The sequence below is a fragment of the Vipera berus genome, assembly GCF_964194415.1.
Source record: "Vipera berus genome assembly, chromosome: 5".
Taxonomy (NCBI): domain Eukaryota; kingdom Metazoa; phylum Chordata; class Lepidosauria; order Squamata; family Viperidae; genus Vipera; species Vipera berus.
The window spans coordinates 37,507,783-37,527,512 of record NC_138207.1 but is presented as its reverse complement, the minus strand read 5'-3'; the positions used below and the strand labels follow the sequence as shown (position 1 = coordinate 37,527,512).

Below are 19,730 nucleotides of genomic sequence, written 5' to 3'. Positions count from 1 at the left end.
GCTAATTTGATTGCTTTTATTTTCCCCTCTGTGGGATGTATTCCCTGCGCGTCAATTCTGTACCCTAAAAATTCAGTGGATTTTACACCTATAAAACATTTTTCCCTTTTTAACCTGAGCCCAGCATCTCTAAATTTTCCCAGTACCTTTTCTAGCCTCTCTGCTAGGATGTCTTCAGTTTTCCCAGCAATCAGGACATCATCGAAGTAAGGGCATACACCAGGTATGCCCTTTAAGGTCCTCTCCATCACTTCTTGGAAGATGCCTGGAGCTGCAGCTATTCCAAATTGCAACCTGTGCACTCGGAACGCCCCCTTGTGGGTGACTATCGTTTGAGCCTCGGCAGCCTCCTTAGAAACAGTAAGTTGCAAATACGCCTGCGCCAAGTTGAGCTTGGCAAAGATGGCGCCGTCCTGGATCATCGCGAGGACCTGCTTCACCGTGGGGACCGGGTAAGCATGTTTTTTCATTGCTAAATTAAGGGTGGCTTTATAATCGGCACAAATCCTCACATCCCCATTCGGTTTGAGGGGAGTGACGATTGGTGTCTCCCAGGGGCCTCCTTCTACAGGTTCCAGCACGCCCTGGCCTACTAGCTTATCTAGCTCGGCCTCGATTTTTTGCTTCAAGGCGAATGGCACCCTCCGGGCCTTAAGCCTTATGGGTTTGACCGCTGGATCCAAGTTAAAGTTAATGGGGGGGCCCTTGTATTTCCCTAACGACCCATCAAATACGTCTGCGAAATTATCGCAGACGGATTTGAGGGTCCGGCGGTGTACTGCGTTAATTCCCCCCACCCAAATACCAAGGGCCTTGAACCAATTGAGGCCTACTAGGCTGGTTCTCTGGCCTTCGGTGACCAGGAGATCTAAGGGGCCCTTAAATCCCTTATAGCTAACGAGGACCGTGGCCTTCCCTTTTATGTTTATGGGTGATCTTTGGAAGTCGGCTAATTGGATTCGGGTTGGTTTTAGGGGAATTCTTTGACCGCTCCTGCCTTCAATATGTTTCAAGGTACTGCCAGAAATAATCGATACTGAGGCCCCCGAGTCTACTTCCATCTTGCAGGGAATCCCTTGCAGCTGGACTTCTATTTTTAATTTGGGGCTCAGTATGTGGTTGATCCTATGGTTCAGTATGTGGTTGACCCCCTCCCCCTCCCCGCGGTTGGAGGAACGTGCCGAAGGCCTGGGGGTCTCTCTGCCACTATGTCTGGGGGTTACCTTACCTGCGGCCCACGCGTCGATGTCGTGCAGCTGGTTGTCGCGGGGTCTGCCGCGGCAGATTGCCTGAATGTGGCCTGTTTTCCCGCAGTTTCTGCATTTAGCGTTGCGGAATCTGCAGGTTGCTCGGGGGTGGCTGCCTCCGCAGCTGCCGCATCTAGCTTCGGGGTCTCGCTGTCGGCTTTGATTGTCCCTCTGGAATCTTTGTTGTGGCAGAGGTTGTTGTCTTTTGGTGCGGTCTATGCCGTCTGAGCGGGTGGTCCTTGCCGACATCTTCCCGAACCTCCGGGCGATTTCGTCGATGTCGGCTTCCCACTGGTAATCCACCTCCCCACCGTCCACATGGCTTTTTAGATTGATTTCTGCTGCGGCGCCCATGCTATTGTGTGGGGGGGTCTCGTCTTCCGGTCAATTCATAAGTGAGGAGTTCATCCAGGACTTCTTGCAGATTGCCTGTGGGCTTCGCGATTATCCTATTTTGTAACTGTTCGTCTCGCAAGCCCAAGACCACCCTGTCGCGGATTCTGATCTCTAGATTGTCATACTTGCATTGCAGGGCAGTATCTCTGACTGCAGCCACAAATTGTGTTATCGTCTCGCCCGGCTTCTGGTTCCGTTTCTCGAATATTCGCCTCCAGTATAGCTCCGATCTCTTGGGGGTGAAGTGAACCTTTAACTTAGCCAGCAGATCAGCGTACGATACGCTAGACACTGGCAACGGTTGGCAAAGTCCTACGGCGACCCGGTAGACTGGTGTGCCGCTGATGGTGAGGAGTGCCGCTGCTTTTTTCCGGTCGTCGGTTATGCCGTTTACGAGCAAGAATCCCTTGACCTGGCCGACGTACTCTTCCCAGTCTTCGGGGTAGTTCGGGTCGAATTCCTTCAGAGATCCGACTTGTGCCATGTTCCTTCTTTTCGTTCGCGGTGATCGGCTACTTCGGTTGACGGTGATTCGAATTTCCCGCTCCGCGCGTTGCTAGCTTCCGCCGCCTCTTTTGCTGTTCCGTTGGTGATCCCACCTTCGTCGCCACTTGTTGTGTCCGGATCGACGCACACACACACAGCGAGGCTTGGCAACAGTAGCGTTTATTCGATACATGTGTGGTCAACTGCGGATCCCCGCCTGGGTGGCTCAATATATGTCCAGCAGCCGCTGGACGCTAGCCAACCCCCGGCCGGGAATCTCCCGCCAAAAGAACAACACCCAACCCAGGCTCGTGGATTTCCCGCCGGTGGAAAACCACTCCCCTGCTAGTCTACCTATACAACAAACTCCAAGATAAACAAATCTATACATAAACGTATTATAAAAAATAAAATATTCTTTGATTATTTTATCTGTGATAAAAGCTCACTAAAATTATGACAGAGGTAATTAGTAATGCTTAACAATAAAGATTCTTAAGGCAATAATCAGTATTTTCTTTAATTCATGCAATCAAGCACATTTTACAGAGCTTGTATTTGTTAGGGGGGAAAAATCACTTAAAGAATGTTTTCTCTTAAAGGTCAATACAAAGTCACAGAATAAACCTTTACTTGATGGAGGAGTAATTGAAGATGGAATGTAATGTTATACCATTTATGGAATTACTACTTTTCAAGTACAGGTTATGTTCTAGTGCTGAAGGCCAGGATCTAAAAAGCTATAGATGTCACCCAGCAGGCTGAGCCTAATGGAATACTTAATGTTTTCTTCCTGCAACACTAGTCCAAGACATTTTGTTGTCTAAGCTAAAGAATAAGAGAATATCGTCTCCCATTCCATGTATAAAATTGAATAAGAAAACTTTGTTAACAATGATTGTGGGATATTCTTTCCATTGTTGTAGAAAGTAACATTCTAATTTATGAAGTGCAGGAAGATTGTTTGGTCCCTAGGTATTTCTTCAAAACCTCATTTTTCATCATCTATCATTTATGAGTATATCTCATCCCTTCTGATGGTAAGGGTGACTTTCTCCCTTTGTATGGCAGGGCTTCTTGCCATATCACACATTGCTTTTGATTAAAAAATATAAACAACATTTACAAGGTGGCATCAGATTGGAGATTTGTTTTTGTCAGTATAAAGGACTTCTAACCAGTCCCAGAATAAAAAGCAAAAGCAATGAGTTATAAGAGACACACTGTTTCTATTTCTTTTACATGAATCAGCACAAACAACATTACCACCAGTAACAACTGTCAAAAATTGCCTACCTTCTAAGAGAGAACAACTGGGGAGAGATGCTATCCAATAATTACCAACCCATAACAACACTTCTCAAGTTGGACAAGAAAATATGCTTACATTAATGAAAAGCAATTTCTGTTAAATATGGTAAGTTGTTCTAGCTAATTTGGACTGACAGTGTCTACACATTAGTGCAATGTAATAATAATACAAACTTTAATATATTCAGCATCAAGGGACAGATCAAAGTTCTCAGCAGATGGCTGCACACAGCTCTCATAGCTCAAGTGAATAACTTGACAGCATAAGTTCATGATGATTCTGACATGCCTACTGGCAGATCATCTTTTCTTCAGAAAAAAAATACTTTCAGGAAAACTTTACAAGCTATTTTAATAGTGCCCCATATGGTTAGTGGAGGATATTTTGAAATTTTATTGCACTGTGCCATCGTAAACATTGTAAACAGAGTCTAACTCTATAGAATTCTCTATATTATGAATAGAGAAATATTGGAATTTGAGGCACATTCAACCACTTGGACCATCATGGGAATTTACTGCGACTTCATGTCATCTTCCCAGCTCAGTAGACATACTCTGAATTAAATTTACCTTTTTTAAAAATTGCTGAGAGTCAATGTGGATAACCTTAATTATCTCACATGTGTGTTTTAGATCAGTTCAGTTCGGGGAAAGATTTCCTATTAGGCTGAATACAAAATATAGCTATATTCTGGTGTTTCTCCACTAAAAGAGGTCACCAGTGATACTTCAAATGATACGGAGGCAAAATCCTTGGTATTATCTTAACAATACTGATGTAGGCATTCTTCAAAATTGTGTGAAGGGTTATGTGACCAGCCTTCACAAGTATAATATATGGTCCTCAATGAAGATGTTTGTTTTTCATATTCTAGAATGCTCATCTCTCCATAAAGTATGGAGAGAGATGTTTTCTCTCCAGTGTATATGTGCGTGGAAAGGATGAGGAGGAAGGCAAGGAGGGTCAGTAGCGAAGGCAGTTGAGAAAAGCTTTTACAAAGCCTTGTCAATTCTCTAAACATAAATACTTACCTGATTAAAATGTTTCAACTTGTCAATTAAATGACCTATCTGTGGATCCAGCCCTCTGACTATCAGCTCTGGATTATTCATTTGGGCTTTCAGTCCATTTGTAACCACTCTGCTTGTATAACTGTAACAGAAAAAAAGAAAGGAAAGACTGGCATTAATGAAATACCTTTAACCATGGGAAAACAGAATTCTCAGACATCTATGAATAATGTCTTTTGATGGATTTTTGTTTCAGTGAAACAGGAGCTTCTTTAACAAGCTAAGGGAGAAAGATTAAGTGCTCTTCTGCCATTGAATAAATTATGCTTTATCCCAGCATATAAATTTTACCAGTACCCAAATCGGTAGGATGGTGATATCTTTGTTAGAGCTATGCACTCATAAAACAGTTGTTTTGTTGTTAACATTTAAAGAATTTTAAATAAATCCAAAGAACATAATTTTATCCAGTTGGCTGAAGCAGTAGTGGGATTCTCTGTGTAGATGCCACTTGCAGAAGTCCATTCTGGGCCTGGGCAAAAAAAAATTAGCTACTGATTCTGCCAAACTGGTGCACACTGGCTGAATCCCACCACTGGGCTGAACCCAATTTGTAGAAACTAAAACAATTAATACCTGAGATTGATTTGGGACTTTTTAAAATAGCCCTTAGTTATTCATAAGTTTTATTTTCCAGAGAAAATCATAGAAAAGAAATAAACTGTCTAAATTGCTGCATTGTTTTTATAAAATAACTTGTGAGATTTTCTAAATTATGTTATGGTAAATTTCCACTCATCTATTATTTATTTACTGATAATGTATATTAATGATTTAATAACACAAATGAAATCAACTGTTTAAATGTTAAGACCATAGAGGAAAATTCCATGAAGAAGGCACATATTATTGTCCCAGGATGCCTTGTCTAAACCTCTCTAATTTCAATTTGCTTTTTGTAAAGGACTTTACTTGAAGGCATCTTCCAAATTTCAATAGTTGGCACCATTTAAGGGAAAGGATCTGGACTGTGCCTACCCTATCTAATTGATAGAGCAGGCAGATTTTAGGAAAGAACCTGCATTAACCTGTATCAGTCCATTTTTCCATCTACAGCATAGTTGGCAATTACTGGCAATAGCTCTCTAGAGTTTTGCACAATATATTTTGTCAACCTTACCTGGAAACTTTGCTTATAATCCGCTGGCTTTATTACTAAAATATACCATCTCCCCACTCTAAAGTTAAACTAGAAGAAGTGATATATTGTAGACATTTCAAAAATTTAACATATGGAAGTAAAATACTCCAAAGCATTATGAACTCAGTTCTTATGGTGGGAAACTACTTCCTTGCCTAGGTTTAAATTGAAAAATCTTGCCATGCCACTCATCAAGAACTCCAAGAGATGTAATCAAATTGCAATTTTTAACGTAACAGAAAGAGTAAATTGTAAAAGTCTTGACATATAGCAATTAACTATAATTTTAACTAAATTTAAATTAAGGGTAAATGCAGTCAGATCAGATTTAGTTTCTTTCTCAATCCCACCTCCAGCTTTTTGGAGTACTGTCCCACTCAGAGACCAAGTACAGAAAGTACTTGGAAAGAGTTACCGTATATACTTGAGTATAAGCCGAATTTTTCAGCCCACTTTTTGGGCTGAAAAACTCCACTTCGGCTTATACTCCAGTCAACAAAAAAAACCGAACTGTCCCTTCGTTCGGAACAGGCTGCTGAGAGAAGCTACCTCGCCTGCTGCGCCCCCAACAACCGCCGCTGCCGCTTTCCCCCCCCCATCGCTCGCCCGCTGCCCCCGAAAATGCCGCTGCCGCTTTTCCCCCCCATCGCTCACCCGTGCCGCCCCGAAAATGCCGCTGCCGCTTTCCCCCCCCCATCGCTCGCCCGCTGCCCCCGAAAATGCCGCTGCCGCTTTCCCCCCCCATCGCTCACCCGTGCCGCCCCGAAAATGCCGCTGCCGCTTTCCCCCCCATCGCTCGCCCGCTGCCCCCGAAAATGCCGCTGCCGCTTTCCCCCCCATCGCTCGCCCGCTGCCCCCGAAAATGCCGCTGCCGCTTTCCCCCCCATCGCTCACCCGTGCCGCCCCGAAAATGCCGCTGCCGCTTTCCCCCCCATCGCTCGCCCGCTGCCCCCGAAAATGCCGCCGCTGCCGCTTTCCCCCCCCATCGCTCACCCGTGCCGCCCCGAAAATGCCGCTGCCGCTTTCCCCCCCATCGCTCACCCGTGCCGCCCCGAAAATGCCGCTGCCGCTTTCCCCCCCATCGCTCACCCGCTGCCCCCGAAAATGCCGCTGCCGCTTTCCCCCCCATCGCTCACCCGTGCCGCCCCAAAAATGCCGCTGCCGCTTTCCCCCCCCATCGCTCACCCGCTTCCCCCGAAAATGCCGCCGCTGCCGCTTTCCCCCCCATCTCTCACCCGTGCCGCCCCAAAAATGCCGCTGCCGCTTTCCCCCCCCCCCCATCGCTCACCCGCTGCCCCCAAAAATGCCGCCGCTGCCGCTTTCCCCCCCATCGCTCACCCGTGCCACCCCGAAAATGCCGCTGCCGCTTTCCCCCCCCATCGCTCACCCGTGCCGCCCCAAAAATGCCGCTGCCGCTTTCCCCTCCCATCGCTCACCCGTGCCGCCCTGAAAATGCCGCTGCCGCTTCCCCCCCCATCGCTCACCCGTGCCGCCCCGAAAATGCCGCTGCCGCTTTCCCCCCCATCGCTCACCCGTGCCGCCCCGAAAATGCCGCTGCCGCTTTCCCCCCATCACTCGCCCGCTGCCCCCAAAAATTCCGCCGCTGCCGCTTTCCCCCCCCCATCGCTCACCCGTGCCGCCCCGAAAATGCCGCTGCCGCTTTCCCCCCCATCGCTCACCCGTGCCGCCCCGAAAATGCCGCTGCCGCTCGCCCGCTCGCTCGCTGCCTCGCCCGGGGACCAGCACCAGCCAGCCAGCCCGCCGGCGAGAAGCCCGGCCCGGAGGTGAGGGGAGGGAGCGGAGTCGCCGGGGACGCAGCCCGGGGCCCACGTGGAAACAACACAACGCTTGACACACACACACACACACACACACACACATACACACACACACACACGCACGAGGAGGGAAACAAGCTTGAATGAGGAGGGAAACAAGCCCCCCCCCACACACACACACGCAAGCACGAGGAGGGAAACAAGCTTGACTGAGGAGGGAAACAAGCCCCTCCCCCCCACACACACACGCACGCACGAGGAGGGAAACAAGCTTGACTGAGGAGGGAAACAAGCCCCTCCCCCACACACACACACGCACGCACGAGGAGGGAAACAAGCTTGACTGAGGAGGGAAACAAGCCCCTCCCCCCCACACACACACGCACGCACGAGGAGGGAAACAAGCTTGACTGAGGAGGGAAACAACGCTTGACTGCCCCCTCCCCCCACACACACACACCCACGAGGAGGGAAACAACGCTTGATTGCCGCCTCCCTAGCAGACCTCCCCATTCCTGTTAGAAATGGAGCCCAGTACTTCTAGTACTCCTGCACCAAAACAAAGACGCAGGTCATACGAAGCTGCTTTCAAACTAAAGGTTGTGTCAAGAGCAGAAAAAAGCAATAACAGTATTGCAAGTAGGGAATTTGGTGTTGATGAAAAACAAGTGAGGGAGTGGCGGAAAATGAAAGCTGAGTTGGAAAAGATTCCAAAGGCAAAAAAAGCTCGACGTGGTTTAACAACTCCATATGTGGCTCTAGAGACTGAATTGCATAAATGGGTTATGGAGTGTCGTCAAAATGGTTACTGCGTAACACGCATGGGAATTCGCTTACGTGCCCTTCAAATGGCTAAAGATGACAAATTAAAAGTACCAGGCATTGAAAATTTTGTTGCGTCAGCAGGATGGTGTACTGGCTTCATGAATAGGTATGGCCTATGTTTGCGGCAAAGAACAAAGATTTCACAGAAGTTGCCAAAAGACCTTGATGAAAAAGTGATGTCATTCCATTCATTCATCATAAAACAAAGAAAGATCCATAACTATGACCTGGGAGATATTGGGAATATGGATGAAACACCTATGACCTTTGATCTTCCAAGCAACAGAACCGTGGCAAGTTTGGGAGACAAAACTGTTTTACTCAGAACCACAGGTAATGAGAAAAACCATTTTACAGTTGTTCTGTCATGTTTGGCTAATGGAACTAAGCTGCGGCCTGTCATTATTTTTAAAAGAAAGACCTTGCCTAAAAAGGTCAAATTCCCACCACGAATTACAGTGCGCCCACATGTTAAAGGCTGGATGGATGAAGATGGAACAAAAAAGTGGCTGGAAGAAGTTTGGAATGGACGACCAGGAGCAGCCTTAAAGAAAAAACCATCATTGCTAGTTTGGGATATGTTCAGAGCCCACACATCTGATGACATAAAAACATTGGCAAAGTCTTCTCAAGTTACTTTAGCCGTTATTCCAGGTGGGCTTACATCTGTATTACAGCCCTTAGATGTGTGTTTAAATAAACCTTTCAAAGACCGTGTGCGAAAGATGTGGTGCGAATGGATGTCATCTGGTCAAGCCCGACTAACAAAAGGTGGAAATATGATGAAGCCTGACATAGAACTGATAGCAAAGTGGGTTCGTGATGCATGGGAAGAGATTCCAGAGGACATGGTGAAGCACGCCTTCAGGAAATGTGGCATAAGTAATGCTATGGATGGCAGTGAAGACACTTCTTTGTATGAGGAGGACAACTGTGATAGTGATGACAGCGAACTCTGTGACAATGTATATGATGATAACCTCACACCAGCTACAGCTGAAGCTCTGTTTGCAGATACAGATGAGGAGGAGGAATCCAGTTTTGAAGGATTTTGATGCTTGTGTTTTAGCTTGGTTGCTTATTGAGTTAAGGTTTTTGTACATTTAAAGTTATTGTTAATACTTTAATGTTATATATTGTTTTTGTTGAATATACTGATAATATATTGTTTTTGTTGACCCTCTTTTCCACATGCCTCAATTAAAGCAATTTTATTGTTATCTACCTGTATTTTTATTTTTGAAATTTACCGTGAGCTGCTGCATTTCCCAGCCTCGGCTTATACTCGAGTCACCAACTTTTTCCAGTTTTTTGGGGTAAAATTAGGGGTCTCGGCTTATAATCGAGTCGGCTTATACTCAAGTGTATACGGGTATATAAAGGAATTTGCAACTGAATTTGTCCGCTGTAAAAAAACTAAAGCAAAACTAAAGATTAGAGTTCTTTTTTTTAATTAAATTTTTTATAAAAGTTACAATATAAAACCACCCCACCCCACCCCACCCTCCCCCCTCCCCCTCTCTCGCTTCCCAGAGTTGAATACAGGGTTACAAATAAAATAAACATAATCTAACTAACATTAACCAACTATGTAAATAACCAAGTTCTTAATGTGCTTTAACTCCCTTTAAACTAAAAATACAAACCAAGTTAGAATATACATACCAATAACATAAACAAATAACATCCTTATTATTAAACTAATCAAAAATTTCACTATAATAAACTACTAATAAAAATAACAATATAAAATCTATTCGTAAGCTAAATGAAACTTTTTAGTCCCATATTTATTCTGAATATAATCTATCCATCTTCTCCAAACCGAAATGTATCTTTCTTGTGAATGATCCTTCAAGTAAGCAGAAATCTTAGCCATTTCTGCTAAATTTGACACTTTAAGCGTCCATTCTTCAATAGTAGGCAAACTATCCTTCTTCCAATATAGCCCTATCAATAACCTTGCAGCTGTTATCAAGTTCAACATCAAATGTATCCTAATTTACAGCCCAAATGTTGGAGATGTGGTAGCTTGGATGCTACCTATTATCATATATGGTGGACTTGTAGAAATGTTAAAGCTTTTTGGATCAAAATTTGGTGGAATGTTCAAAAGATTTTTAAGAGAAAGATAAAATTTTCTCCACAATTGTTCTTATTGGGTATTATTATAGATTGTGATACTAAAGATTAGGGTTCTTAAAAAGAAAGCAGTATTAGAGAATCATCATGGACACTTATAATTTGAAGGTGCTATGCTTTCATTGCTAAATAGAGGAGCTGTTCTCTAAACAGACATTTTTAGAATTCATTATTATATCCCTAGACTCTGTTTAGTAATCTAGTCATTCATAAAAACCAGATATCGAATTATAATATTTTACTCACAGACAATCACACATATCAATTGCCACTGATCTATGTATTATAATAATTCATTATTAAGTTATCAGGTTTCTTTATATGCTGTACAATTATTTAAAATATTATTTGTTGTAGATTTAGTAGTCATTTATTAATCATCACACTACAACGCACTACTTTTACCTTCATCAAGATGGGAGGCACAATTGCTTTTCTTAGTTTTTCTAAGTTTTACTGACTTTTTTTTTAAAAGAATAATCCCTAACATGTTGATTTGAATTACAGGGGAAAGCATAGATATGTTAGAATTTTTATTCCTTACTAAGTTTGTTTCTGAGCTAGAATAAAAGAAACCAGGCAGTTGCATGAATTAAGTTTGTTATTTTTCACCCAAACGCAATAAAACAAGTTGTTAGGTTGGTGACTGCAAAGATCCCTTCCACCCAGCACAGCTTATATATTTTACAATTAGCCCCTCCTATAGAATACCATTCCCTTGTCCAGTTACCAATTTCCCATCTCAACAATATTCCATATAAGGAAATTCCTTTCTTCCTTACAAAGACCTTATTTCACTTATCTCACTTCCCTGGCCTATAAACAGTAGAAAATAAAAAGGCAGACAAATTCTTGAAATAAAATATGTTTCAAAGTCTTAATAAAAATATACTCCAATAAAATATTTTAACACTATAGTCCACAACATGTTCTAGCAGGTATTTTAAAGGGTGTAATTGCTATTTCATCCTGAACCAAAAGAATGTTGTTTGAGACAAGTTCAACAGAGAAGCATTGTTTCCTTCATGCTGGGCGCTCTTTCAAAGCTACGAAAAAGGCTGTCCATCTTTTTCTCAACATATGCAGACTCCCATATTTAAATCCCTTCAAGCTTTTTTTCGTGGAGGTTCAGCCATTGTCTGCAGAGACTGCTCTGGAATCAGTAATCTGAAGACTGTTACCCTGAGATATGTATAATTAAGGTCTTTAAGATAGTAGCTTTAAAGTACTCATGGGAAAATAGTAAACGTAAGCAAAGCAAGTAGGCTATAAAAAAAAACTTGTACTAGCCTGGCTATCTTTACAACAAAAAGCTAAAGTAGCAAGCATAGTTTGAACAAAAATACTTCTGAGAAAATAATAGTCTTATTCATTGCAGAATGTATAGTATATACATATACTGAGAGAGAGGGAGAGAGAGAGAAACAGAGGAAAGAGAGAGAGAATGTGTATGCGTATGTGTGTCTGCATTGTGTGTGTGTATACAATTTATAAGTATAAATAATCATTTATATCATTGATTTCCTGGAACAATTAAAATGGGAAACCATATTCTAAATATATCCCAATTCTCTTTTATGAAGAGTTCAAATGCTGAGTTGGAAAGTCCATATATTTAGATTTTAGATTTTATAAGATTTATATACCGCCCTTTCCCGAAGGACTCAGGGCGGTTTACAGGGCATTTTAAAATCATAATAATATAAAATACAAAGTTAAAAGAGAATTAAAAGATTAAATTATCCCTGAAAATAAAACCCCAGTTAAAATTCTCAGCCTGGGTCAGAGAGCTCAAAGAGCCAAGTCTTCAGGTCCTGGCGGAATGAGCGTAGGTCGGGGGCAGTCCTGAGCTCCACGGGCAGCTGGTTCCAGAGGGCAGGCGCACCCACAGAAAAGGCCCTCTCCCTGGGTGTTATCCGCCGGCAATCTTTTACCGGCGGCACCCTGAGAAGACCCTCCCTCTGCGAGCGCACTGGACGAAGGGAACTTGATGCTGGCAGCATGTGTTCCCTCAAATATCCCGGACCCAAGCCATTTAGGGCTTTATAGGTCATCACCAGCACTTTGAATCTCACCCGGAGAGCAACTGCAAGCCAATGCAGCTCACGGAGTAGAGGTGTTACATGGGAGTATCGGGAGACCCCCATTACAACTCGTGCAGCCGCATTCTGCACCAGTTGTAGTCTCCGAATGGTCCTCAAGGGCAGCCCCATGCAGAGAGCATTGCAGTAGTCTAAACGGGAGGTCACGAGCGCATGAGTGACTGTGCGTAGGGCATCTCAGTCCAGGTAGGGTCGCAACTGGCGCACCAGGCGAACCTGGGCAAAAGCTCCCCTGGTCACGGTTCATATATGATCTTCAAAATTGAGCCGTGAGTCCAGGAGGATGCCTAAGTTGCGAGCCCTATCAACGGGGGGTAACACCTCACCCCCCATCATTAAAGGAGGAATAGTTTGGTTTGAGTCTGCCAATGTGTAATTGTTATGGTATTATTTTGGCCTCCAGTGGTTGTAGGTTGCACATCTAGCCACATAGTAAAGAAACAGGAGCAAGGCCAATTAATTTTAGTTTCCCTCACCCTATTATGAAGGGTTTGTTTTTTTAAAGGTTCAAATATAATCAGTAACTTTTTTATTGACTGGAGCAGCGTTGATCTATGAAAACAGATGCTGAAATGCCTTTAGTCTTTAAGATGCTTCTGCTACAACATACTAATATTTCTATTTCTTTAGAATAAGGAACCTGAAAAATTCAATTTGAAATTCTTAGACAGATAGACACTAGTGGTATTTGAAAAGAGTAAAACTGAAGTAAAATCCCACTGCAGCAGACTGATGGGTTTTTTCAGCAGAGAAACAGGAAAGTTTCCAAATATTTTTATATAGATATCTGGTTTCATGAAATTTATCTAGAATGTATCCTATCTATATAAATGAAGGAAATATGTTGAAGTAATTGGGTCATTTATATATATGAAGGAACAGTATATGGATCAAAAGGAAAGGAAACATCAAGAAAATAGTGGTTGGATGGAGGTGATGAGATCAATTCCATAATATTACCTTCATGCTCATTTTTGCATGTAGACTTATAGAATATAATACTTTCTAGAGCTATTGTATACAGGAATAAAAATAACTTCTTTTATCTATGTAGCTAGCTCTCAAATTATCAGCAACTGTAAAAATAAGATTAAACTATTGAATGCTTTCCAAGTAAATGTAGGCATTAAAGAGGGAAAATTGCACTTTGAATTGGACCTGGAAGCAAACTGGCAACCAATGCAACTCAGAAATGTAGAAATGTAATGTGTGTGTTCTCATTTTGCACTAGTTGAAGCTTCCACACACTCTTCAAAGGCAGACTCATGTAGTGTGCATTACAATAGTCTACAGGAGATGATTAGCACATGAGCAACTGGGTGAGCAAAGCTCCCGATTCAGGGTGACATTGCATTGTACTGATTCTCTTCCTTCCTTAGTCAATACTAGTCTGTGTTGATCAATACTGAGAGATCCCTTCCTTAGTCATCACCTATGTGAGTTGCTGAAGGGTTTGATGCACTCTCCATTGGGGGAATTCATCCATTGCCATGAGGTGTGGTATCATCAATATGCTGATGATGCTCAAGCATATTTTCCTGTCCATGGCAAATTAAGCAATGCTGTGGATGTCATGTCCGGGTGCTTGGAAGCTATAAGGTTTGGATGGGAAACAATAAGCTTCAAATGAACCACAGGAAGACTGAGTGGCACTGGATTTTTAGGGTTTCCAGACTACTAAGTTTTGCAAAGCTCCTCCTGCTCTCTTCCTTAAGCAGGAGTTATGAGTCTGGAAGGACACCCAGATTGTGAGCTAGGTCTGTCTGGGGCAGTGCCACCTAATCTGTACCAAAGATAGTACAGTCCAAAAGGGCTCAGATCACCCGGAATGTTTTCTTGACAACAAAGGAAAATATACAATAGCACAACAGTATTTCAGTAGTATTTAGAAGACACTACACAGTGTTTCCTAAAGATTCATTAGACAGGGTTTTTTCTCTGCAGTTGTGGAGAGCTTTCTTGGATGACATGATTTTAAATTCTTACTTCCTACTATATATTATGTTTTTGGATAGCACATTTCTATAACAGTTGTTCTAAAGTACAAAGTCATTGTTAGTTGAACAGATAAAAATCATATTCAAAATTGAGTAATCTAATCAAATTGATCATTTGAGTCTTGGAATTAATAGCAAACTATGATGTCCTAGGAATGGACAGAAAATATTAAGATTAAAATGACCCTGTGTCATTTTAAAATGACCCTGGACCTCAGGCATATGAACTGCTAAGATAATAGACTAAATCAGCAGTGACTTCAGCACTTCCACAATAATACAAACTTGGCCATCTAAAATCAGAAATCAAATCTGATCAAATCTGGGATACTATAAATTTTACTAGTACAATCCTCATGAGATGGGCCACAGCTCCATAAAACCCAGCTAGCATCCCTACAGATGTTGAAAATGATACCTACCAGTACACTTGTAAGGCACAGATTGAAAGGAATGATGCCATATACAATTTCAGCTTTAATTTTTTTTTAACACATGTTTTCCATAATTTTAAGATATCTACATTTAATAAATTCTGGAATACAAACAAAGAAATTATCAAAGCTCATTTCTTCCCCTAGCATGTAATAAATGTAAGATAGTCAGTAGCATCTTTTCATCTCTAGGATATACAACAGTAACTTTAGGAAACATTTAAAGACCAGATTCTATAGAAGGCATTATTTTCCACAGCTTTGTAAGTGGCCTGTTTTACCACTACCACTTTCCTTTTAAAGGAAGGTCAAATAAAATGAACGCATATACTATGAAAAATCTGAAAAAGGAATGATTTAGGAAGTCAATTTATCAAGCCAACATTTTTCAATCTTTTTGCTGATATTGGTGAAGATTTATGGCTGATTATCATTGCCCTCCTTCTGCAGAAGACTCATATTCCTGGGGTTATGGTTTCAGAGTTTGCTGTCATAGATGTAACTTATGACACAAATTTAGCATTGTGTATTCATTGCAAAACTAGACTGAACAGATATCATGTTTTTAAAAAAATATATCTGAAAGCTCTACACTGAAGATATTTTGCAATATTGAAAAAAATCCTTTTGAAAATACATAAAATGAAATTTGCTTCTGCTTAATTGCCAGTATATATTTATGATATTGGTCATCTCTTACCAAGTACATCCCTTACCATAAAAGTGTTACTTTTGGTGTAAGACAGTAAATAGTACAGAGGTAGAACATCTCCTCTGCAGTTTTAAAAAAGATCCTACATCTCATTTCCAGCAATTTTGAAAGCTACTGTCAATGTTGGACTGGATGGATAAGTTTAATTCAGTATAAGGCAGTTTTTAGGTGGTGCCTAAGTAATATAGTTAGAATTGTAGTACAGGTTTTTAATATTATTAAGCAGAAATGCATTGAAGATTATTTCCTGAATTCTATGAAAAAAATGTACAACATAAATTCTTTATATTTAGATATAAGTTCAGGATATTCAAAATGTTTAGAACAAACATTCTGAACATATTACATTAAACAATATAAAATAACATGCATAATTTCTGGCCTATCGAAATCATGTTCCTTTCTAGGTTAAAAACAAAGATACAATTCAAGCCAAAGAGATAAAGCTGCTAAATGAAAAATCAACATCTTCATAAACACTTGAAATTTTTTTGTGCTTGTCAAAAATGATGACTATGTTTTTTTGTCTTATGTAATCACTATTTTGGAAGGGTGAGAGGCATCTTCATTATATCAGATTTGAAGTAAGATTATTTTAAAAAATTTTCTCAGCCATGTGTTACCATTCCAAACTTAAATCATCCAGAATATAGCTTATTCCAATTATTCTTTTTGTGATTCTGCAGCAGCAATGGAAAACATGCTACCCACCGCCTAATCTGTACAGTTCTTAGATGAAACAAACTGAGAACTTTGGCAACTGTGATTCGCCCTCACACTCTCAGACAAAGGGTAAAGAGGGATATAATACAGGAGGGAAGGGATTTCTCAGTGTTTTCACTTTGGGCTGCTTGTCCATCAGGACTTTGGGCATACTTGCTGCTAGCAACAAGCTGCAGCTTGAAGAAACAAGACTTCCAACTGGAAAAAAAATTATCCTAATGTATAACTAATGTTATCAATAGTTCATTGTACACTTCAGCAAATGCAGTGGATGAAATAATCAATTGTGCTACATATGCACCCTTGTCCAAATGCATTTGGTTATATATGCATGCTCTGAAAATAAAATATAGCTCTACATCCCATTCAGATATTGATTTCTAAAGTGGAATTAAACCATGAAAAATGACAGATCTAGTAATGCAACCTAATAAAGCTGAAAACACTTCCAGACAGCAAAAGCAAAACAAGATAAGGATTCCATTTACAAATAACACACACAAAAAATGTAATGTCTGAATAGGGGCAATGAGGCAGTATAAGATCTGAGAGTATTAACAGATCTAACCCCGCATTCATAAAAGCCAAAACTGGAGAAGTTGTGCTTCAGATCCGTATAAAATTCAGTGATGACCAACTGACCTATTCACTGATGGGCATTAATATATATCCTGAATAGAAGAAGTGATGGTGAGGTGCATTTGTCATGACTGAGAAAGCAAGCACCTGATTTATGCTGCATATGTGACCTGCCTACTAGATAAAGCAGAATCCACAGTAGCATCCAAATGGGATTGATGGACTCAAGGCTGCTAATGCAAACAGCTCTTCACACAAAGACTATTAACTGAGACCATTCATAACTACGTGATGGCTGCTGCTGCAAAAGCCTTTTAAAAAATTTATATTATGAAAATCATTTGGTTAACTGGGAATCTAAATGAACTTTATAAATGCAGAAGCAAATTACCTTTCAGTACTAGATAATGGGCATAAACTAGTTGACCTCCAAGGTCCCTTCCAACTTTATTATTATTATTTTCATGAGAGATGCTAAGTTCTGAAAGATCAGACTGTTTGTCCATCTAGCCCCAAATTATCTTATTAGCAGCTCTGTGATCTCTATCATCATCTGATCCCTAATTCTTTTTACTTGAAGATGTCAAATATTGAACATAAGGTACATGCACTTGAAATTCATACCTTGGTGCTTATATGAATTTTTTTTTATGACATCTCTCTTGGTGCTTATGTGGGCTTCCTATGATCTCTCTATATCTATTATAAGGCAGGTATAGTTAGATTGACCTTTGCCCAACCAACAAGACAACATTTCTATTAGGTGCGTGCCTGCAGCCCTCAAATCAAATTACAGTCAGCAGAAAAGTCAGCTTTCATTGGAGAATTGAAAACAATAAGTAGTCAGCTTTTAAGCTCACATCCTGGTAATGCAGCGTGAGCAGAATTGTGTCATTATTCTTTAAACCATTTCTCATTAAGGAGAACAATTTCCATTCTACCCATCAAAGTTCTCCATATGTTACAGGCTTCCTTGTTGGCTCTTGCCCTGTCCATCAATGTAATTATTATCAAAATTTAATGGACTTCAGGTAGACACTGATATTCAGCAATATAATGATCTGTAATCTATTTTTCCAAAGAATACTAGATGAAACCTCAGTGCAAGCTTTCCTTTGAGTTTATGATGTAAACTGAAGAAATTGCTTGTGGGGAATAGGAAAAAAAAATAGATCAATGTTTTTATTGGTTGTATTTTGAATAGAGCAGTATGCTGCCCACATCAACAGAGAAAGTGAAAACCTAAGAGAAATTTGCTGATGTTCACATGAACCCAGCACAGAAGCTAAGCATAGGAGATAGTCAAATTATATGACTAATCCTTTGTTATATCTACAGAAAACAGGACAGTCAAAGTTAGACCTAAACTTGTATAAATAGAATAAATACAATATTTTTGAGAAACACACAGATTGCAATTTTGTGAATGTTACACAAAAACATCATTTCAGTTACAAATCTATCAGCAAGTTACCTTGTTCCTGTTGATGAGAAATGTGTTTCTGTTCATTGTAGCCAGAAGGCCAAATCTCTGATATGCTTCTATTAGAAGATTCGAGGTCTGCAATTTTATCTCTGTAACAGCTGTGTGGAGCCTCACTGTCCTTGTGAAGGTTGATAAAAGTCCAAGTACCTGGGCTAATGGAGCTGAATCTAAAATGGTAGCTATATGCCAGCTCTTGCAATGAATGCATTAAGATTAAATATTATACCGAGATATGTCTGAAATTTCTCCCTCCCTAGGCCTGTTTTCTGCAAGATCAAGGGATGTATAAATGTGGAAAAAGATATTTTAAAAGGCAACATTTCAACTGAAGAACTGAGTTAATATTTTATTTGGGCAATGTCTGGAGAAATAGCATATCAAGCCTCTTCATTAAGCATAATAATTAGCAAGCTCAAATGTATTTTTGCAGTAAGAAGACTTACTTATACGTAGTTCAATAAAAAGGGCATAGTGTTACTATTCTATGGTCCCTGAATTACAAGCAATATTCCAAGTTTGCTAAATGCTGCTACAAACAAAACTCATCATGCTTAGCAAACTAACATATATACTTCCATCAGCCAAAGTTATGGCCGACATCAGCATTAGCTCCCATGTTCAGTGGGTTTTCCATTGCACTACCATTTATTTCTATTTAAATAAAGTCTGAATTCTATCTAGTATATTTTTAGCCAAACTTTTCACAGTACTGTGAGATTTCAGTACTGTGTATGGTGAAAGATGTACCTTGCAGTAAAATGGAATACAAACCTGAAATGTTTTGGGCCAAATGCCCTGATTAGCAGAGGAAGCAATAATAAATTAGGAGATAAAAACCTCCTCCTGCATGCTGTTGCATTGGGTTCTATAAAGGAACCAAGGCATGATGTTTCCATTGGTCTTCTTAGATTGATCAAGATAATATGATATGCTATATAGTTTAATACAGGTAAACCTATGTGTGTGTCTGTGTAAGTTTGTGTGTGTGTATGCATGTATGTATGTATGCATATCTGATATAGGCACAGGTTTATCATATACACATATTACAATGTTAAATATTACATATTACAATTTAAAATTCCACTTGTTTGAATCTGTATCTCTTTAAAATAAAGTAGCTCACGATGCAGGCATTTTAAATGACTCCTTTTGCTAGCATGAATTTCCTCCCTATGAGAATTAAAGTCCCACAATTGTTTTCACTAAAGGCTCAAAATGCCCTATCTGTGATAAGCAGTAGTAATTAATCTCCCAGCTGTAGCATAAAAAGAGTGGAAATGAAAAGTCTTTTATT

At 40.7% G+C, this 19,730-nt stretch overlaps 1 protein-coding gene across 1 annotated transcript in view; it reads right to left on the bottom strand.

Moving 5' to 3' along the window:
• The window catches only part of LOC308668985 (glypican-5-like), a 388,177-nt gene that overhangs the window by 186,047 nt on the left and 182,400 nt on the right, over positions 1 to 19,730 (bottom strand). The window contains exon 7 of the mRNA XM_081329346.1: positions 4,476 to 4,596. Within this exon, the coding sequence (XP_081185472.1) occupies positions 4,476 to 4,596 (121 nt within the window). The remainder of the gene's footprint in view (positions 1 to 4,475; positions 4,597 to 19,730) is intronic.